At 42.5% G+C, this 22,441-nt stretch overlaps 2 protein-coding genes across 3 annotated transcripts in view; one reads left to right on the top strand and one right to left on the bottom strand.

Moving 5' to 3' along the window:
- LOC123864257 (protein crumbs) overlaps positions 1–22,441 on the top strand; it is a 58,117-nt gene that overhangs the window by 22,534 nt on the left and 13,142 nt on the right. Inside the window, exons 3-31 of one of the 2 annotated variants that reach the window (XM_045904551.1) lie at positions 680–891; positions 1,247–1,436; positions 1,757–1,853; positions 2,450–2,601; positions 3,031–3,150; positions 3,528–3,647; positions 4,151–4,293; positions 4,492–4,723; positions 5,250–5,321; positions 5,786–5,914; positions 8,072–8,163; positions 8,846–9,055; positions 9,570–9,711; positions 13,869–13,976; positions 14,052–14,174; positions 14,404–14,552; positions 14,645–14,840; positions 15,218–15,404; positions 15,845–16,024; positions 16,521–16,743; positions 17,030–17,272; positions 17,648–17,860; positions 18,164–18,422; positions 18,853–19,021; positions 19,395–19,629; positions 20,006–20,155; positions 20,987–21,180; positions 21,998–22,102; positions 22,247–22,387. In XM_045904551.1, the coding sequence (XP_045760507.1) occupies positions 680–891; positions 1,247–1,436; positions 1,757–1,853; positions 2,450–2,601; positions 3,031–3,150; positions 3,528–3,647; positions 4,151–4,293; positions 4,492–4,723; positions 5,250–5,321; positions 5,786–5,914; positions 8,072–8,163; positions 8,846–9,055; positions 9,570–9,711; positions 13,869–13,976; positions 14,052–14,174; positions 14,404–14,552; positions 14,645–14,840; positions 15,218–15,404; positions 15,845–16,024; positions 16,521–16,743; positions 17,030–17,272; positions 17,648–17,860; positions 18,164–18,422; positions 18,853–19,021; positions 19,395–19,629; positions 20,006–20,155; positions 20,987–21,180; positions 21,998–22,102; positions 22,247–22,387 (4,786 nt within the window). Of the gene's footprint in view, positions 1–679; positions 892–1,246; positions 1,437–1,756; positions 1,854–2,449; positions 2,602–3,030; positions 3,151–3,527; positions 3,648–4,150; positions 4,294–4,491; positions 4,736–5,249; positions 5,322–5,785; positions 5,915–8,071; positions 8,164–8,845; positions 9,056–9,569; positions 9,712–13,868; positions 13,977–14,051; positions 14,175–14,403; positions 14,553–14,644; positions 14,841–15,217; positions 15,405–15,844; positions 16,025–16,520; positions 16,744–17,029; positions 17,273–17,647; positions 17,861–18,163; positions 18,423–18,852; positions 19,022–19,394; positions 19,630–20,005; positions 20,156–20,986; positions 21,181–21,997; positions 22,103–22,246; positions 22,388–22,441 lie in introns of both variants that reach the window. The other variant, XM_045904550.1, reaches the window with a different exon arrangement.
- Positions 10,131–13,721, bottom strand: LOC123864259 (nitric oxide-associated protein 1). The gene is made up of 4 exons (XM_045904560.1): positions 12,975–13,721; positions 12,266–12,471; positions 11,678–11,795; positions 10,131–11,396 (listed from the first exon to the last, which is right to left on the bottom strand). The coding sequence occupies exons 1-4, from the start codon at positions 13,572–13,574 to the stop codon at positions 10,212–10,214; spliced, it is 2,109 nt and encodes a 702-aa protein (XP_045760516.1). The 5' UTR covers positions 13,575–13,721; the 3' UTR covers positions 10,131–10,211.

Below are 22,441 nucleotides of genomic sequence, written 5' to 3'. Positions count from 1 at the left end.
CCATTCTGGTACTGCAATCTCACCTGGTGGTAAGTGATGATGCAGTCTAAGATGGGAGCGGGCTAACCTGGAAGGGGTATGGCAGTTTTTACTAAACCCAAACCCCTTTCGACTCCAACGTAATATCGGTTTTTTGAACTATGGGGCCCATTGCCATTTCAGCTTCGTAACTCGTTGTTTACGTCATATAACTACGATATCACAACATTCTACATCTTCATATATTATTAACTACGTATTAATTAACGTGTAATAGCTTAACCGAATTCATGGTCAATGTGAACACAATCGACGCTGCGCTATCCTCCACCTTCCGTTCAACCTTTGACCTTTCAAAATCTTCTGTGTTTTGTGTTAAAACAATTGTGCGTAAACATTGCTGCCCTTGTATTGTGATATCGGTATTTATTTTTTTGGAAGAAAATGATTGGTATCCCGCGTCGGTTGTACTTGTACCAATCTTTTTTCCACGCGCATGCAAACTGTGGAACCACCTCCCTTCTGTAATGTTCCCACTAGATTTCAACACGGGGTTCATTTCAACATCAACAAATTCTTGAAAGGCCGGATAGCGCATTGGCGGTTCCTCTGGTACCGTTAATTTTCAAGGCTCTGCAATCACTGCTCGTTCACTGGCTATTTTTTATTTAAAAAAAAATATCCTCTTGTGTGTTTTCAGGAGGCGAGCTGTTCTCTCAGAGGTTCGAAGGCTACACGCTGTACGTGACGGCGCTGTACGAGCAGGTGGTGGTGTCCTGGGCGCGGCCCTCGCTGCCGCACCGCGAGGTGGCGCTCGTCAAGGAGACGCTGGACAACCGGTGGCACTGGGTGGCGCTGCGCTACCGCCCCAACCCGCCGTCCTTGCTGCTCGAGGTCGATAAGGACACACAGGTGAGGACACCGAGAACGCGGACTGTAAAGAATTTCGGCTTTTGAGCGTTACAATGTTTTTGAAACGAACAGGTATCGTTTTGGGTGATACCGTTGAAGAGAGTCTCTATCCATATTATAGCACTAGCTGACGCCCGCGACTTTGTCCGCGTGGATTTAGCTTTTTCAAAATCCCATAGGAACGCTTTGATTTTCCTGGATAAAATGTTGCCTGTGTGTTAATCCATGATATCTATGTTCATTCCGAGTTCCAAAAAATCCGTTCAGTAATTTTTGCGTGATAGAGTAACAAACATACACACATACATGTACACAAACTTTCCCCCTTATAATATTAGTGTGGCACTATTTACAGGTGATATCGAACGTGACGTGGAATCCGGAGTTGTTGTCGCCGGGCGCACTGGAGGCGGGCGGCGCGGTGGTGCTGGTGGGCAACCTGTTCAGCGGCTGCGTGCACGAGGGCCCGCAGCTGGAGTTCCACGCCGCGCACGTGCTGCAAGCCACCGCGCGCTTCGGGCCCTGCCCGCTCACCGAGGACGAATGTAAGTGTGACTAATCCGCACTGAGCTTTGCTGTGCTATGCTCTAACGCTCCTCTTAGATTATAATGAAGATACAAACAGACCCTGCTGCGCCGCGCTTTGTACGACTGTGCTATGTTTAAAACATATCACAGGGTCACGCGATACAATATGCTGGCTCGCACATCATCGCATTGCATAGACTTCGTCTATCTCGCTTGCACTTTCACAACACAGCGCAGCGCAGCTCAATGTTGAGTAGTCACCCATATCATATGATTATTATTATTATTTACTGGATGATGCCTGCAAATTCATACATTTGCATTATCTTGATTTCAGGTAAAGACAGAAAAGACGTTTTACGGATACCACCGAAGGACTACTGTTACAACGAGCCATGTTTGAGGCACGGCACATGCATATCTAGACATGACAAGTACGTTTAAATTACCGTTACATGCCTTAGACTTCTTAGATTTCTATGATTGATAGAAGAACTTCGTTAAGCTGCACTATCTTTTGTAGGTGTACAAAGTAGTCTTTATTATGTTTTTTTAAGAGAGAGTTTGCTGAGTTTACCTGAGGACGTGCACCACTTATTAGTGAAATGTGTTCGTGACGAAGGTGGAGAATGGGAGGTATTTTGAGAATAAAATTCTTTAAACTGATTTACACGATTTCCCATGCTTCGCCAGATTGGTAACGGCGCCCTATCCCAACCTCTGTCGGATGAGGCTAGGCTCTGTTACGGTTATACATTAAGGCCTTACGATAGTAGGTAATTTAATAAATGTAGATGCCTTACGGAGTGACATGTTCCGAAAGGAAAAACTCCTTAAATTAAAGATTGAAAAAAACTGCTGAGTTTCTTTTCGGCTCTTCTCAATAAAATCAGCATGCCGAATCGGTGCTAGTCACAGACGTAGCATAAGATACACAAGTTTTCCTACATGAAATAGATAAATTTTCTTTTTTTTACGTAGAACTATTGGTGTTTAATTGAACGTGAACGTGATTACGTATTCGTTTTAGATACGAGTGCCACTGCACGGCGAGGTACACCGGCAACAACTGCGAGGTGGACGCGGGCGACCCGTGCGCCTCGCAGCCCTGCCAGAACGACGGCCGCTGCGTCGAGGACCCGCGGGGGGACTACACCTGCATCTGTCCGGCGCACTATCATGGTATACTTTCGTTTTCCTTAGATTACACAATAGAACAAGTAGCGTCTTGTTGAAATGTGTAAGAGGCGCACTATACACGACCCATACTATACGATATTGATAGGTACCGGGAACTGACACTGAAATCATGATACAAGTGAAAAACCTAACACCAAATGGTCTTCACCGCGCCGGGAAAATCGCCTTACTTACGCGTTTGTCCGGTTTGCTTCTCTTGAGAGAAAACTAAAGAAAAACGAACTATAGTAGCAGCATGTTAAAAATAATAAACTGAAAATAGAAATCTGACAAAATGTTCTATTTTATTAACCTAAAATAGAACACCATAATGAAGTTACTGGATTAATATAAACTATAGAGTTGTGTTGGGGTCGTGCAAGGAAGTGACCTGGGCCCACTGTTGATGGCCGTGCATATCGTTGTCCGCAGGCACGTACTGTGAGCTGGAGGAGTCGCTGGACCCGCAGTGCGTGGCGCGGCCGTGCCGCAACAACGGCAGCTGCAGCGTGCCGCCCGGCGCCGACGAATACGTCTGCGACTGTCCGCCTGGTGAGTAGCTTCATCCTTATCTGATGTTATTATAGTGTTGTGTTCACACAAATCAATTTTTGTTACCAAATAATAATTTGGCTAAGAATTGACTGTTGTTTTTATCCTTTAGGCCCTAAGGCATAAAATAAAATTATGCGGAAACATTTTTGCTTCAAAACAACGAGCTTTAATGTTTATAATCCACAATAACGAAAACCTGTTGTAGATTGCATTATGGCTATTCATTATGTCAAACAAGAATGCATCTACTTCCCTGTTCAAACTAAAATTAAAGGTTGTGCTAGAAGTGATGACACAGACTAAGAGCTATGATAGAGATTTTATGTAATAAGATGAGAGTACAAGTACACTAGTTATTTGGAATGGACCCGCAGGTTTCAGCGGTCGCAACTGCGAGACGGACATCGACGAGTGCGAAGCGGGCGGCGCGTGCCTCAACGGCGGCCGCTGCGTCGACGCTGTCAACAATTTTACCTGCGACTGCACGAATACCGGTAAAAACATCTATTTTTAATAATAATATCCCTTGATTTTTTATAGTATCTTAACGATTAGCTCTCTACTTGTGTGTTTTATCGTCTGGTAGCGGTGGGTTAGTTATTAAGGAATTAGATTCTCTTAAATAAGTAACCTATGTTATGTCTTTTATTATGCATGTTTCACTTTATTTTGTCTTGATCCATGGACCTTCAAAATGGTCAAGGCGTTAATCGCAGAGACAAGATGGGAGGTGAACAATGAACGCCTAATTTGTTCAGAACCGGTGTTTCTTTCGCTTATTCTTTCTATTCAATTTAAAAAGTTGCTCAGTGGTCTCTCGGACACCCACTCCTTTCTAAAACGTGTCTACAATATTGTATTGAGTTTAATAGGTTAGTATTCGAATTAAAGCCAAACTAAGTTTGTTTGGAGCGCAATACGAGTAGGCCCCTTTTCAGATTTGGTTATTGTATTAGTCAAACATAATGGCAATAGTTTTGACTGGCTTATTCCGCAGGGTACACGGGCGCGCGCTGCGAGGAGAACGTCAACGAGTGCGAGGAGGAGCGCGGTATCTGCGGTCACGGCGCGTGTTACGATACGTACGGTGGCTTCGTCTGCGCGTGTCTGCCGGGCTACACGGGCGAACGGTGCCACAAGGTTCGTTGCGTAAACTGTCATGCTTTGAAGCATGCTTGTAGGAGTTATTTTACCCAAAGGTGCGTAAGACATTGACGTTTTGGTCGCAACGTAAACGTGCCCTATGTGATTTATCTGCAACCAATGACGTGTAGTTTCTTACTTCCCTATTAGCTCGTCTCGATGAACTTCTTTTCTATCTATGTTTTTTAACTACAGATGTCCGCGTGCGCGTCCGGTCCGTGCGGCGTGGGCGGCGCGTGCGTGGAGGAGAACAACGGCGCGGGCTTCCGCTGCGTATGCGCGCGCGGCCACGCGCCGCCGCTGTGCGCGCCCGCCACTCCGCCACCCGCACCCACCACGCCCACGCCGCCCACAGCGCCCACCGCGCCCACGCCGCCCGCCGCCTGCGCCGACCTCACCTGCCCGCCGCGCTCGCATTGCCGCGCAGGTAACGCTGAAGGTGTGTCGGTACCGGGGACCGTACGACTCCGATTATGAGTTAGTTCCTTCGAAAGGGTTATCCATTGATATGGTAACCCTAAACTCAACAGAATAGCCCCACTCCAAGCAATACTGCTACATTCATCACACAATCAACCGACGCTAGCGCCATTTTGGACGATTTTTGAACTATTATTTACTGTTTATAGCTGGACATTTCCCAAGTTTTTCATCATAAGAGATCGTGCTCCTTGCCTCTCCACTCCATACTTTCGGACGTTATGCGCTCGGATTTCGGAGAGTAAAGTGCCAATTGGAAATTTTATTACATAATCGCTATTTTATAAATTGCCACGCGTTGTCAAGATTGCCGATTACAAAAATGACGTCGATTTTTAAATTCAGGATGTGGCCACCCTGGATTTGAAATTGGACGTCATAATTTTCGACTTTTTTTTTCACAGAATTAATGTGGTTGGAGTTTTCAATGTTGTGTTGTAAAATCAGTAAAATAATGTATTCTTTTTTGTCAGGAGTGCCAGCCATGGTTGCGGGAGTGATGGTCTCCAAACAAGTGTTATGCGTCTGCGACCTGGGCTACTATGGTAAGCAACTGTAGCTGTAACTATGACGACCTCCGTGGCCGCAGTACTGAGCGCTGTGCGCTTGTAAGTGGGTTGCAGTTTGGGAATTTATAATTTCTAAAATTTTTGTCTATTCTGTCTGATGGAAGACTGCAGCCGTGGCTAGTTACCACCCTAAGGCTGTCTTTTAGCGGCTGAATCGCTGCTAAAAGTTGCCGTGGGCGATCTCTCCTCGTTGTAAGCAAGTAATGCAAGCATATCGTTTGTATGAAATTTTAGTAACTATGTATTTGATTTTTTAAGTCTGACAATCAACCATTACTCTTTAAAGGCCGATGATTTTTGTCAGCCCTAGCACAGACTATGGTCTATTTGGGCTACAAATTGTTGACACTAGTCTGTTTTATCTAGTGCTTCGGTCTACAGTTTGGTGTAAAATCTTCACTTTTCATTAAACTGTAAAAAAATAAAAAAATATCGTCTAGGTGCGCCCGGACTGTCTCCGAACTGCACGAGCCTGGACAAGGCGTGCGAGGTGGGCGTGTGCCTCAACGGCGGCACGTGTACCAGCGCGCCCGACCACTTCAACTGCACCTGCGTGCCGCCCTACAAAGGTAACCTAATGGTTGAGTGGACCCTTTGAGAACTTTTATAAAGAATTGCAGTACTACCACTAGTAGGTAATTCGTTTGCACAGAAACACTTAAACCGAATGTACACCAAGGAAAAATCCGACCTTATTGCTGATGTTAAGATTTTACACAAATTTTTTAACATGTCTCATTATTCGTAACATTAATATCGGATTTGATTACGGTTACGGATAGATTTTTATTCCGGATAACCGATAGTTGCGCTTACGGAACTCCATAACATAACATCCCTGCTCCTGACATACCAACACATTTCAAGCGATATCCGAGCAAAATTCCGCGCACATTTCTTTCTTTCAAGTTTTGCTCCAATTTACTTACTGAAAGGATGAAATATGTACTTTACTTCAATATTTCATTACTTTTTATTTACAAATCAATATCATTATTATGATTAACTTGTATATATTTGCACAATTTTGTCCTTGACACCTTTGAACATTCCATAGAGGGCGGCGCGCAGAGGATCCGGATGGAGCAGTAGAGTAACACTTTACCCCGTAGTTAGCGTTAAGAAGATTAAGGACTTAGCTATAAGGTACAAGCCACTAGCGGGCAGGCTGTGGGATGTCGGCTGAATGTGCCTGCGTTGTCATAGGTGTCCCTCGTGAAATGATCTGTTGTCGTGCATAAGTGTTTGTTATTAATTATAGTGCGTTCAGCCTAACCGTAACGTTTATAGTCCCATAATTAACTTAATTCTAATGACATGTCTTGCAAAACTGCTAAAATATAAGCGTCAGCAACAAAATTGAAATATTGAAGTTTAGTGAAAACGTAATTTTCGTCGGGACGTAAAACTCAAAACGAGGGGGGGTGGATGTCGCTAAAAAAGGTCAATTTTGATTCTATCTCTCAATTTCGTTTTAAACCTAGTTCTTAGTTTGGAAGTGTTATGATTTTTTATACAAGGATGATATAAAAGCTTGAAGATTAAGTATATCATGGCAAAATAACTCCTGCTTCTATAATACATTTATGATTATTTTTTTTGATGTGAAGTACATAATATTACCTACAGCGTTTCTTCGTTGCCCTACCTTTTCACAAAATTTACTTTTCAACAATTTTCTGGATTTTTGCGACCGCCTGTTTGTGTCATTATTGCGCGCTTAACTACTAGGCTGAGCGCACTGTACTTTAGGCTTAGACAATGTGCATTGTTCGTATAATGGTAACAGGAATGTTAGCAAAGATTTTAAATAAATGTTATTGTATCGTTGTTTTTCTCGTTTTCAGCGTCAGAAATTTAATGTCTTGAAATGATGATAAGTTGCGTGTTGTTTTTTATTGTGCATGCGCTTTTCAAACTGCGACAACTCTTGTAATATCTCAAAGACGATGGTGTCCCAATTTATTTATAGTTCCTATTGTTTCCCAATTACATAGCCATGGACTTGGAGTTAGCATAGCTTTATATTTCGTCCGAAATACCCCCTTGTTTTATATATTTTTTATGCTTTATAGATTAGTTTTAAATCGTCCATTAGAATGAGGTTATCAGTTAAAACCAAAGATTTTGTATCGAAATGTGCCTTAGTTAATACCAAAAGTCGGAAGTGCAAACCGCCCCTGTTGAGCATAACTTAATGATGGAAAAACTTTTGTTATGAATAATTTTATCTCCAATCTCTTTTTACTTGCCCCAAAAAAGGAGTGTAATATGTTTTCAGGGTTAATGTATGTGAGTTTTTTTTATTTCACGGTACCATAACTTCTAAAGGCTTGTTAGAGTATTGTTAGAGTCCTTACATCTTGAGTGGCACTTGCTATACATTTTTGGAAAATAATGTAATATAGCGCCATGCTCAAATGACGAAAAACATTCTTCATTTTTTGAGACAGTAGTGCTAACAGCTTTCGGGGTTTTTAATAACTTTTATATTATTGGTTCCAAACAAAAAATTGTTGTCCTAATATCAAACATGTTCATTTGCTTCTGTCTATCGTTATCATACCGTGCAAACATCTTCAAACGCGCTCCGTCTTAGACTGCATAATCACTTTCTAGCAGGTAGAGATTGCAGCCAAGCGCCAGTCTGTAAATTAAAAAAATAACATCCTAAGGCCATTGCAGTTTTGTTTGGCAAGTTGTGTACATTGTATCCGTGTTGGCAGGAGTGTACTGCGAGCTGGGCCCGGCCGGCAAGGCGCTGACGGAGCGCTGCGCCGCCGCGCCCTGCGTGCACGCCGTCTCGTGCCGCGATCACGTGAGTAGTGAACAAACTAACATTTCGTTACGCCATTATGGTCTTTTTTGCCATTGGAAGCCTTTCTCATGGTGTTCATGCTTCATATAAATTCTTTTCTCTGTCTGTTAGAGCGGATACGCACTGATCCGATCTACATCCGTGAAAATACGTTCCGAAGTAGTTATAGAACTATTATTAGTTATATGGTAGCTTACACACTACATCTGACTTCCGTCATTCGAGTTCTGTCCGTCATCCGTGACAATATCTCGCGTGGATGTGCCTCGGATTCAAATCGGTCGTATGAAGTTGATATGTCAAAGATGTTCACTGAATAGCTTACATCCGTATTTTCACGAACTCGAATCGGATGAGTGTGTAATCGCTCTTAGGCTTGAATTAAATTAAATGTAGGACAATGTGTGCGACCTATGATAATGTCAGGACACTAGCACCGCCGGCTGGAGTGTTAATGTGTGAGTACCAGTGAGGCGAAGTATAACCATTCGAACCATATAAAAAAAAGAGATTCCGACGAATTAAGAACCTCCTCCTTTTTTTGAAGTCGGTTAAAAATAATTCGAAGTTGTTACTTCCTATCAAAAGGCCATGGTTTCCAAGATCAAATTCTTGCACCTCTATTCCTGAGCGCCCCGACCCACAGGTGTAGCTATATGACTGAGTGTGTGACTCGTGTCAGGCGAAAGGTTTCCACTGCGAGTGCGAGGCGGGCTGGTCGGGGCCGCGCTGCGACGTGCCGGCGCCCGAGGGCGACGAGTGCGGGCGAGGGTGCCTCAACGGCGGCACGTGCCGCGCCGACGGCTGCGAGTGCCGGCCGGGGTTCGGCGGCGCGCAGTGCGAGCTGCCGCTGGACTGCCGCTCCGCCGCTGCGCCCTGCCCGCTCAAACAGGTACACTCCGTTTTTCCTTAGTTTGCTTTAAAAGTAAACAAATCGTAGAAAAAGGGTTTTTAGGGTTCCGTACCTCAAAAGGAAAAATGGAACCCTTATAGGATCACTTTGTTGTCTGTCTGTTCGTCTGTCGTGTCCGTCAAGAAAACCTATACACCCGTTGACCTAGAATTATGATATTTTCCAGGTAGGTAGCTCTTATAGCACAAGTAAAGGAATAAATCCGAAAACTGTGAATTTGTGATTACCAGAAAAAGAAATTGAAAGTGTTTCAATTTTCAAAGTAAGATAACTATATCAAGTGGGGTATCATATGAAAGGGCTTGTGGAATCTAAAACAGATTTTTATTTATTTTTAAGCATATTTTATTTTGTGATACATTTACACTACTCAGTCCTCAAGCCTTTGCCGGATCAATATAATAAGCATTCGATAGAGTAAGGGATCAATGATGATCGGTGACTGCCTAGTGGTTAGGCTAGGTTATTATCAATGAGCGGTGATTGTGCTCAGGAATGCGTGGAACAAGGCGGCGCGTGGCGCTGCGCCGCGGCGGGCGCCGACTCGGCGTGCGCGTCGTCCCCGTGCAACAATGGCTCCTGTCTGGCGCTCGACTCCGGCCTCTTCCGCTGCCAGTGCCCACCTGGATATAACGGTGAGTGACTTCCTTCCTGATACAGTTGCTAGAGGAATGCTGTGGTAATCTCACGCCATCAATGACGGTAACGGTATAGAGACAGCTTGCATCTCAGGGAAGGACATAAGACTACATTTTATTACGGAAAAATAAAGGAGTTCGCACGGGATTTTCTAAACACGAATAGGCGGGCATCATCTAATCTGTTTTATAACTTTATCGTAAATAACCTTCTCAGCGCGATATACAATCGCAATCTATTAATAAGCGCAATCTATGATCGATGGATTAAATATCATCTGTATTAAATTCCATTCCATTTACTTAAGAAATCCCTAAACGATTCCTTTTCAAGTTCAACTATGCTATGTGCTATATATTATGCACTATAACAATTATTCAATTTCCAAAAGTTGCAGGTTAATTAAATAAACATATCACTTTCCATACTTTATTACACTTACAAATAACTTAATTACATTAAAACTTAATAATATAAATTAAAAAATATAATTAATCTATGATTCTTCACCTGCATAAACTTTTCCTACCATATAAGCTGGTGTACCTTGGATTCTCTTGCGTTTAAGGTTAATGGAATATGGCAACACTGAGGGGTACCGTTTATGGATACCCCTGCCCTCTGGAGTCCACGCTGATACTGTACAGCTACTTCCTTTCTTGGCTGTTATGGACACCCAGCCTATGGAAGATAGGACTATATCACCACAGCATAGCTTAGGGCCTTCTCCACTAAACTCGTATTGCTTACTCTTCAATCCAGGCCAATTTCTAAGTCGATCCACACCACCTGAGGGTACAGCAAACAATTCTGTACCAACAAATGTCTCATAGAGTTCATCGGCGTTTTCAGTGTTTATTACAGTAATTGGAAGGTTTTCTGAGCAAAATATGGTGAAGCGACAAGGCTCGGTACTGTCTAAAAGATCAACTCTTGCTAAACCACCTATAAGAAATGTCGACCCTTTACGCAAGTAGTAAGTCTGAGGTCTAATCAACTTTTTAGGAATGGTCAATAGCAATTCCTCCGTACTCAAAAGTGATAGAACTTGATCGGGATGGATAACCCCCGGGGTATCATAGAACCATTTGCTTTTCTTGAATAACATATGGTTTTCATCTAATACTGTTAAATTTAGGCGTTTTCCTGCAAAATTGTCCTCCCTAGCTATATGTTCTGTAAATGTTCTGCCAATATGACACATGAAGGACGGTGGCTCGACAGATTTTTTACCAGATATTTGATCTTGCCTGATTTCATTTTCGACTTTAAATAATTTCGCTTCAGATAACAGTCGTTTACTTCGTTCACGTATTTTCCACCCTGAAGGTCTATTAATAGGGAACTTTAAAAGGTTTAACGTAGTCCCCGGCCATCTGCTTACCGTAGCTCTTTTCACTATATCAGCTGCATGCACTTTACAATAATCAGATTGTAGAAGAGCATTAAACAGTGAACTTTTACCTACATTCGTACAGCCCACGAGAAATACATCGCCTTTGTATTGCCAAAATTTAAACATTGCAGAGATCAGTTCTTCCACTCCAAAGCCGGTTTTGGCTGATACCAATGCTACATACTTGATGTTAGCTTCGTCTAATTTGGTTTTCTTGATTTCCGAGAGAAGTGATTCCTTTATACGCTTTAGATAACCGATGCTGTCGCCAGGAAGAAGATCCACCTAAAAAGCAAGCAAAATTTTTAAATTGCATAAATCTGAAGTTATTAATACGAATATCTTAAGTGCGAAAATGTGTCGCTCTTTTATTTCTCCTTTTACTGCTTAGGCACTGAATTCGATAAAACTTAGTACAATATTTTGTCACGAAGATAAACAATGGATACCTTTTTATCCTAAAAAATCAATCAATACCACAGGATTTTTAAAACCTAAATCAACACGACAGTAGCAATCATTAGCTAGTTATTTCTAATTCTTTGTTGGGTAATGTGTCTTCTTACCTTATTGGCAACAATAAAAATAGGTCTGTCAGTGCCAATAATATCCACAATTCCCGGCCAGATAGAGCAGGGGAAGTCCAGCAGGTCCACCATGAGTAGCACTAGAGATTTCACATACCTGCAAATAAACATCAGAGTATAACATCAAACAAAATATGAATAACAAACATTTCTGACTTTTTATGAAAAAAAATTGCCTTTATCTTAACTGTGTGATAATACATATTCTTCATTTTAGTGCACTTTGTGTACTATAACTTAGGGCCTGCCAGATAAACTTTTATCTAATGGATAATTTTGACATTTTGACAGATTCCCAATACAAAAACTGTCATAATATCAAAATTCATTAGTTTATCTGGATATGGTGAAATAGGCCCTAACATTTTAGAAAAGATGTACTGCTTGCTTCAACTGTGGACCAATGTCTTTAACCTTTGTTCTTGTTGTGTTGATTGAATAATTGCAATACAGCAAAATAAAAAGTAAAAGGTGGAATGCTTCTCCAAACAAATTCCATATCTTTATAACCTACTTTTATATTTTACTTTTACATCATTATAACTAAAAAATATATAAAAACCGTACCTAATAGATTTAAGAAGTTTTTCATATTCTTCCGGCTGAACTGTGACATCCAAAGCAATGTTGTACTCCTGAAGGAAGTGGCATCGCTGACACTCCATGGTCTTTAACTCCTCAATCTCCCGCCCCTTGAACAGCTCACTGGGCAGATACCCTGGTATGGCAGGGTCATTGCAATGTAAGAGGGCACCACAACCTCCACAGGGTACCTGTGTATTATTTTTGTTTAGTGATAAAATAATAATTTCACATTTATGGCACTTATTTGAACTGTGATTAGGTTTTAATTAAGCTAGTGCTAACTATGAGCTGGTGTCTTTTTCAAGCTTCAGGTATAGGAAGCGTAGGGATGATAGCTTGGAAAGTCATAGTCAAAATCATTTCTTCAAAGTAGGTACAGTTGTACTCCTTTTCATGGACCTTTATTTTATTCATCATCTCCATCAAATCATTTTACTTTTATCACCATGATGACAATTATTATACATATGTTATAATTATATTATTATTTGTGAGAAATGCTTTACTTGAACAACAGAACAGATGATAGATAAATTCTCTTTACACACATAAAACACATTATTAATTTAAAGCTAGGCATGATTTTACTTACAAAAGAGATATAGTAAGCTAAAGGCAAACATAAAAGATCCACTTGCATAATATTATGCAGACTGCATCTCTATACAGATGGAAAAGTACATGACTATACCTGACTGACAGCCATAGTCGGGTCTGGAGTGCCATAATGCTTGCTCCATTCATTTCCTATATCCTCTTCATCACTTTCCTCCTCGGTAGACATCAGTTTGGTGTCATCAAAGTGCTCATAATTTGTCATCCATTTCTGTATATTAGATCTGTCGAATTCTGTATCGATATTGTCGTTTTTCCCTTGAGATATTATGTCATCCTCATTTATATCAACACGAGTGGTGTTCCCAAATGGCAATTGAAATGATTTCGTGGGTTCTTCAACTTCCGGTACAGTTTCGTCCTCTGAATGTCTTTCTTTGTCTACATAATACTTTAAGGATAATGGTAAAGGAGGCAGACCTTTCTCATGAAACTCTTTCGACTCAATTTCCTTAGCTTTTCTGATAGTTTTCACATAGTACTTATAGTAACCCAGTTGTAACTTCTCATGCTCTAAATACGAACTAAACACAATTTTGTCCTTATGTTGTTGTAACAGATGTTTAAAATCCTTGTTTAGTAATCGTTTATCACTTTCATTAGCTCGGGAATGGTTAAAACGGGCCGAGAAACTCCTGCGATATAACCTCCAAACATTACGCACTGAATACAACATGGTAGCTTTTTAAAATCAATAAGTCTTCATACTACAGTAATTAAATAAATTTACGCTATGGCTTCACATGGTTTCGCTAGTTTTAACATAAATTTTTAATAAAATAAAGAAAACAACAAGAGGCTATATCTTTCGGCTGCCATGTTTGACATTGACATGGTACGTCAGTCATCTATGGTCAGTCAAACTCAAACTGACGTGTACCATAGACAAAAGGCGTGTCTTTATACCGTCCGACACGATATCGGATACCGATCCGATATTGATATAACTATTTTTAATTTTTGTTCACAGGAAGATTCTGCGAGTTGGATGTAGATGAATGCGCATTGATGCCGAAGATATGTAATCACGGAGTGTGCGTCAATATGCACGGTTCCTACCAGTGTTATTGCAAACCAGGTATTTTTTCATTATTTGTATAATTGATATCTTTCACCTCCTTTTTAGAAATCATTTAAAAATGTTTTATTTCAGGCTACACTGGCGACAGCTGTGAACAAGACATTGATGAATGTTTGTCTTCACCGTGTAAAAATGGCGGCACTTGTCAAAACTTGGAAAACAACTATGAGTGCACTTGCGTTGAGGGATTTGAAGGTTTGTACATACCTTGTTAATATATCTACTTAAATGTCCACGCTATTCCATTTCATGCGTTTTAGTTGTAGCACTTTTAAACTTATGCCAACACAAAAATAAATTTAAAATTATTACTAGCACACTATTATGTAAGTGAGAGGGAATTATTGACGTCGCCATTTTCGATTCGTATCTTTACCGGCACGAGTTATACAAATCGTAAACAAGTTTTTTTTTTTCATTTTAGGGAAGGATTGTTCGATCAACATAAACGAGTGTGCCACCAACCCGTGCGCGGCCGGCGCCACTTGCGTGGACGGCATCGCCAGCTACAAGTGCGTGTGTCAGGAAGGGCTCACTGGACCTCACTGCGAGATTAACATTGACGATTGTTTGGTAGGTTTCTTCACTGCCTACAGCTTACAGCAGGGCGTGCAACTACGTGATACTTTTAATAGTTAATAAAAGGCGTTTGATTTCCCTTATAGTCACAGCCGTGTGAGCACGGCGGGCACTGCGAAGACGGGCTAAACGGCTACACTTGCGACTGCGCGGGCACGGGCTACACCGGCGACGACTGCGAGATCAACATCGACGAGTGCGCGTCGCAGCCGTGCCGCAACGGCGGCTCGTGCTTCGACGACGTCAACGACTACCACTGCAACTGCTACCCGGGCTTCACTGGTGAGAACATGTTGCCTCAACGACAGGCATGATCTGTCCATTGTCACTTCAGTTTGTTAATGGTAAGGGCTACGTCAGTGGCGTTTGTTCCCCAGCAGATTTCGGATTTTACCCTTTAGGGAAACTTTTAATATAGCTCTCCGTAGACCAAAGTCCGCCGAGCGACTTTAAATTTGGGGACAAAACTGTTAATCAGTGTCATGTTTCAGCCCCCATATGTGAGGATGGGAAGGACACACTAGTTAAAGACTTTCGTCTTTAAGTATGCATTGAGGGATTGACGACGACGATCACCAAATAAAATAATAAAATAAACCATTTGGCAGAAAAATAAAAATAAAAATTCATTTGAACTTTATCTTTTTACAAATCACCAGGCAAGAACTGCGAGACGGACATTGACGAGTGCGAGAGCTCGCCGTGCAAGCACGCAGGCATATGTCTGGAGCGCAGCAACGCCAGTCTATACAACGCGCGCGGTGACGCGCCGCAGGTGGGCCCGCAGCCGCACATGCTGCTGCCGGAACACTTCTACCAGCCTTTCTCACTCGAAAACGCTAGCGGGTAACGTAAATACCAGACTTTTTTCATCTCAATCTCAATAAAGTTTATTTTAGTTCTTAACAAAGTAGAATTCAATAAGCCTCAGTTTTTAAGTTCGCGGGTAGTCGGGTTTAATGCTGTGTAGCTTTACCTTGTTTAATGAAATGAAGGGCATGAAGTAAACTCAATCATTATTTCGTTGGGAGTTATTACTTCACTGCGAAAAGTCAGATACAGGCAGTTTAGATGTTTTATTTTTTATGAAAAGCTTTGTGCTTTGGGCGCACTGGCTGCATAGATTTGGCTAGTTTTCAGAATTGGGAAATCGAATAAGAGATAGAATTTGTTTACCATAGACACGAAAGTTATGTCAATGAGAAATGAATAGAACGTTATTATACTTACCGATACGACATCGTTACTATCCGACTGCTTTTAAATGATGTATTATTTTTGTGCAGATTTGAGTGTGTATGCGTCGCGGGCACCACGGGCCCGCGCTGTGAGGTCAACATAGACGAGTGCGCGTCGTCGCCGTGTCGGTACGGCAAGTGTGTGGACGGCATCGGCAGCTATTCCTGTGACTGTTTCGCGGGCTACGAGGGCGACCACTGCCAGGACGAGATCAACGAGTGTTTGAGGTAGTACATCCCGCTGACTACGCATCATCGAAGTAATCGAACTAATATGGGAAAATGCATAGGTGTAATAGAGCCGCAATAGCTCAACGGTGAAGGAGCAGACCTAAGTCCTGGGCGAAATTCCGAAAGTTTGGCGGTTCATACCCCACCGTTATTGTCCTACTCTTAGCATAAGTTTTACGCTTAGTTGGAGGGTAAAGGCGAATATAAGTCATGATTAACGTAACTAATATTCATTGAAAAAATATCGACTGTCTCTTAGCTTTTATATTAAAAAATATTGAAAATGTGATCGAACTAGAACTTATAAAAATATGCCCCAAATTGAGAACTTTCTCCTATTTGGAAGTTCGTTAAAATTTGATAAAATATGATAGGTGGTCTCATCGCTAGTACAAGGAGGCGCATTATTTCTCAACATTTTGCTATAACCTTGAAGTTTGGACTGGTTCTATTTCAATTTTCAACATGCGTGATGTGAGCTGTACATTGCCAGATACACACCCTGCGAGCATGGGCGCTGCGACGACCGCCGCGCTTCGTACTACTGCTTCTGCGAACCGGGCTGGGGGGGGCAGAACTGCTCCGTGGTGCTGGAGGGCTGCCGCGGCGAGCCCTGCCGCAACAACGGCACCTGCCTGCCCTGGCTCGTCAACGAGAACGACCACCGGTTCAACTGCTCCTGCGCACCAGGGTATTACGGAACCACGTGTGAAAAGGTAATGTGGAACTTTGGACTTTTCCTCATAGAAGTGGTCGCCTTAAACGTTCCTTTTGCAGCTAGGTATCCACGCTGATCATAAAAAAATAATCATTGTAAACCAGTGCAATATGCGACATAATACTGTTTAAATCGTCAAAATCGTCTTTACTTCTTAAAATACTTTCAACTTTAAAAATCCAGCATGTTGACAGGTGAACAGGTTGGATGGTCGCGCCAGGTGATTTTGAAAAACCATAACCTCTAAGGATCGGGATCTATATAGCAACTCCCTCACGTTGCAGATAACAACAATGTCACTGGAGAAGAGCAGCTACGCAGAGGTGAACACGTCGCGCGAGGAGGGCTACGACATCTCGTTCCGCTTCAAAACAACGCTGGGCAGCGGGCTGCTGGCCATGGGCCGCGGCTTCACCTACTTCTTCCTGGAGCTGTCCAACGGGCGCCTCAACCTGCACTCCAGCCTGCTCAACAAGTGGGAGGGCGTGTTCATTGGCTCCAACCTCAATGACAGCAACTGGCAGAAGGTGAGTTTGTGCCTTCCCCTCTTCTGTCTAGAGCTGCCCAATAGACAACAAGTGGCACGCAGTGTTTCTTGGCTTAAACCTCAATGACACCAACTGGCAGAGAACAAACCTAACCCTCTTCATCTTTAAGCTGTCCAATATACTACTTAACCTGCCCTTCTGCTTGCTCAACAAGACAGAGGAAGATGTCATTGGGTCAACCACAATGGTAACTGCATGTTATGTAACTACTTCCTTTATTATCTATGTATAGTAAAAAATAGTGTGCGTAAACTAAAACACGCAATAGAGCAGTTTCAAACTTTATACACTTGTGTGTATGTCCAAAGATATGCAAAAGCATCCAAGTCTTTATAAGTTTAGCGTTTCTTGCAGGTGTTCGTAACAATCAACTCTTCCCACCTGGTGCTGGCGGCTAACGAGGAGCAGACCATCTACCCCATCAGTCAGAACGAGGCGTTCAACGCGTCCGTTACCTCCTTCCCCTCCACGCGACTGGGCACGGCTGGCTCGTCATATGCCACGCTCACTCACGGACCAAACTTCTTTATCGGCTGTTTCCAGGACGTGGTCGTAAATGGTCAATGGGTGAGTAAAATTCGCTAAATTCGTCCTCATCGTTTTTTTACCAAGATTAAGTTAACCAAGATTTTTAATTAATCTTGATTCATGTAAAAAACTCAAACTCCAAACTTGACTAAAACTCTCGAATAGTGAATTTTTCCGTCTGTAGGTATTGGACAAAATGTTTTCTTCATGTTTGATCTTTTTAGACATATTGACATGAAATTCAGTTCAACTCAGTCTTAATTCAATCAACAGCGATTTCTCATTCAATGCATAGCGGTGATTTTAACAGACAATTTTATTAGGTGCGTTATCCATTTACAGGTACTGCCTGAAGATTCGAACGCGACTGCAGTAGAAAGCCGCACGGAACGCTCAGGCTCCGAGGAGGAAGAGCCGGGGTCTGGGCCCGAAGACGGCGAGAGAGTGGCTCAAGCGGTGCTGCGCGGAGTTCTGGCCTCCTGTCCCAGGACGCCACAGTGCGCGCCCAACCCGTGCCTGTCTGGAGGAGCGTGCGAGGACCACTGGACCTCCTTCCGGTGTACCTGTCCACGTCCGCACTTGGGAGATCGCTGCCAGTACAGTGAGTTGCCTCTGTTCTTTATCACACGAGAAAAGGAGTTATATGTTTTTTCCAGGGTTCATGTATGTGAGGTTTTTATTCCACCATCCCTTTAAATGTCTGATTAGATTTGGATGGATGGGGTACCGCTTGAATCCTTGCACGATTGCGAGTGAAATAAGCTATATTTTTTTGAAAAAATCAATATGGCAGGGCAATCGTGTTTTTTAATTTTTCAAATTATAATACTTGTTCCTATTATGTTCTGTTTAAAATTTGATAAAACATAATATTGTACCATTTTCACTTGAATTGTCTGGTTTAAATGCCAATGATTTGATCCAAAACAACAAAATTTCCTGGAGTTCAGGTTTCTTGAGCGAAGAATTCTTGTGCTGTGATGGTATGAAAATATCCTCGGTCTCTGAGTTGGGTTATTCTGTGTGAACAGATTACACGGCAGCGACGTTCGGGCACGAGTCCGCCAAGCCGCACTCCGTGGTGACGGTGCAGGTGTCGGAGGCGGCGCGCCGCGCGGTGCACGCCGCGCTCGACATCTCCATGTTCATCCGCACCAGGAAGCCGACGGGACAGATCTTCTACCTCGGCTCGCTGCCCAAGTCCGTTACTTTTACTTGTACCCTTGAAATTTTTCATAACCGATTCCAGTTTCTCCCATTCTTGGAATTTTTTTATGGAGATGTTGGTATACAACAAGGGTAAAAAACTAAAGTTGTAACCTTATTATCAAAACAAGTTGGCAATCAATGGGGACTGCCGACAGAAGTGAAAACTTAAAACTATGGAAAAAAAAAGTTCCTAGGAGATACTCCGACTACTGAAAGCATACTTGACACTTCCAATATAAATTGAACCTAAACTAGTTTCGATAAGGAATGAATTTATAAAGCTCCTGGATATCATATCTTGAGGGTGTACACTGTACACAAGAAATTTAATTTTACGTGACATATATTGGAATTCCCGGCTTAGGTACGGTCAAACAGAAGAGACGCTAGTAGGAGCATCACTTAAGGCCGGTGAACTTCTGGTCCACCTGCGCTTCAACCAGACTCCAGAAGACTACACGGTGGGGGGCACGCGGCTGGACAACGGCCTGCTGTACCTCATCGAGGTGGTGCGCAACTCCACGCTGGTGCAGGTCAAGCTCAACGGCACTGAGTACTTCCGGAAGTCAATATCGGCAGCTAAACAGCTTGATGCGCAGGTTTGTAGATTGCAGTAACATTTTATTGTGATAAATAAACTCCTCGTTGTTACAAAATATTCCAGGAAAATTATTTAGTAAAAAAAAATCTGCTATTTTTCAGGATTTTTTTAAAGTTTTTGCCACGACGTTTGAATGATTTGCAACAACTATTACAATACGGTAGTATTTTTATAAGTTACGCTGATGTACCTGCGCAGAAATCTTCGAGTCTCTGTTGTTCTTGCGTTTAAAATCTTAACATTGAGCAATAAGGTTTATATTCCCAATGGTATAAACCAATGTGTACATTTGGCGTTAGGTTCGCTTTCTGCGCAAACGAACTTTGCTGATCCGACTTATAAAAGTGGTACTGTACATAAGATGGTCTTCCCAGGTGCTATACCTCGGCGGGCCCCCTCCCCCGCCGCCGGCGGCCACCGCTACATCACCGGCCAATGAGAACGCGACAACGCCCGCGCCCCCCGCGCCTCTCCCCGAACCCGACGATGACGATTACTTCAAGGGTGTCATACAGGATGTGCAGGTCAGAATTTATGTTTTGACGTTTGGACTCAATAAAAGAAAAAATAAAATTGGGATTATATTTTTATAGAATACCCAAAACTTGAATAAAGATCACGAATACTTAATCCTGAAACACACGGCTTTCCATTCTGTAGACATGAACGTATTTAAAATTTTTAAAATATATAAATACCAAATAGTTATGGTGCCATAGATTAAAAGCTTTATTTTCAACAAGCAGTGCTCAATTTTTCTTGCACCGCGCGCAAAAGGTGACATATAGTGCATAAACTTTGAGAAAAGACTTCTTAATAATTATCTAAACCAAACTTTTAATATGACAATAGAGCCAATAATACGGCGAGTCCATTCTCAAAGTTTATGGATTACTAGCTGATGCCCGCGACTTCGTTCGCGTGGATTTAAGTTTTTTTTTCAAAATCCCATGAGAACTCATTGGTTTTCCGGAATAAAAAGTAGACTATGCGTCTATCCTCGGTAGGTATAATCTACCGCCATTCTAAATTTTAGGCAAATCCGTCCAGTAGTTTTTGCGTGAAAGAGTAATAAACATAGTAACAAACTTTCGCCTTTGTAATATTAGTGTACATTACATGCATTTGTTGTGGTTTTTTTTCTTTGGGGGAGGAAAAAATTCCTGTTGACTTCTACCTGCTGTCAGGGTGTGTCGGACTCGCACGGACTAAAATAACCTCCCCAAGTGTCAAGGCGAGCACGGAACTGCGTGGCATTACTTCGTGTTGACCTCCTAAATCTCTATCTCTTCCTTTTTTTTGTCTTCCCTTCGCATCATGATAGCCCTCAGCATTTGGCTTTTGTTATGGGACAGGTTTCGAACGGCCTAGACGTGACCGTAGTGGAGTTCTTCCCGCTGAAGGCGGCCGGGCTGCGCGTGCCGGCGCCGTTCGGCGAGGTGTCGCTGGACCCCGCGGGCGTGCTGCGCGGCGTGGTGTCGGACGACGTGTGCGCCTCGCACCCCTGTCTGCACAACGCGTCCTGCTCGCTCACGTGGAACGACTACACGTATGTAAACCCATGTATAAATATGGCGCGGAATAAAATTGTCAGCAGGAATTGAATTTGTTAGTGATGTATTGATGCAAGAAATGCAAACTCTTTAATTGCCACAGCTTATAAATATGCACAAAATCTTCGTTAAGTTTCAGTTATTTTTATAGTGTTTTACGATTATTTTTTTATGTTTTGTTTTAATATTATTGCAACATTGTTCGGGCCGCCATTTTTAGAAGCACGCTAGAAGGTGTCGAAAGGTGCGTAAACCCCGCACCAACATGTATGTAGTCTGTGTTGCTACGCGTATGTGTCACACGCACAAACATACGAATTTGCCTTCACGTTTTAAAATATGTATATTGTATGATATACGTATGTGCGTTGAGCTTTACCTGTCTGGAGTCATAGATACAGAGATGATTTTGTATTATATTAGTCGAAAATTTCTTGAGGGAAAAGTCTTGACAAACTTAATGTGAGATGGCTACCATTAAAGTATTGTTTTGTGAAAATCATCTAGCAATGTATTTTATTCTACTAGAAGAGTAATAGTAAGAGTAATGTTCTACGGGTTTGTGTTTATGTGCATAGTATCAAATTTTGGAAAGATAAGGTTCACGAGCTTAGGGGATGATGTCCCCCTACACGAGAGCAATCGGCCCAACAGGGTGGTCAAGAAAGAGTCTCAGTGGGTAGTGATCCTCATAACCGGATCTCTTGTTCGAAAATTCCTGGAAGAAATCCTCTTAAAACGCCCGTCTTAAGAAGATTTCTCCCGGAAACAAAGGGCTAGGGTCTAGGCTAAAGTGGCGGTGCGTGCCCACAGGTGCGCGTGTCCGCGCGGCTACAAGGGCAAGCAGTGCGGGGAGGTGGAGTTCTGCCAACTTCAGGGCTGTCCCCTCAACTCCCACTGCCGGAACCTCGACCGTGGGTAAGCTAACACAATGTTAAAGTTCGTTAAAATCGCTCTCTCGCTGAAATGTAACATGTGGCAAATGATGATATACCTATATAAATTATTGTCACTTCATAAAATTGTGATAAGCCAATCTAAATTATCACTTAACGGTGATAGGTACGAGTGCGTGTCAAACGCAACGTTCGACGGCGTGAACACCACGCTCAGCTACCGGCTGCGCGTCCCGCGCGGTGCCTCGCTCGCCGCCGACGCGCTCGAGCCCATCGATCTGCCTAACTCACTCACCATCACATACAGGTATGTTTTTGTTTATTGCTGGCTGCATATTAGTAAATATTGTCTGTCTATTGT

This window comes from Maniola jurtina, chromosome 4, assembly GCF_905333055.1.
Source record: "Maniola jurtina chromosome 4, ilManJurt1.1, whole genome shotgun sequence".
Lineage (NCBI taxonomy): Eukaryota > Metazoa > Arthropoda > Insecta > Lepidoptera > Nymphalidae > Maniola > Maniola jurtina.
Note: the sequence above shows the minus strand (reverse complement) of the source record. Positions and strands in the feature narration are given on the sequence as shown.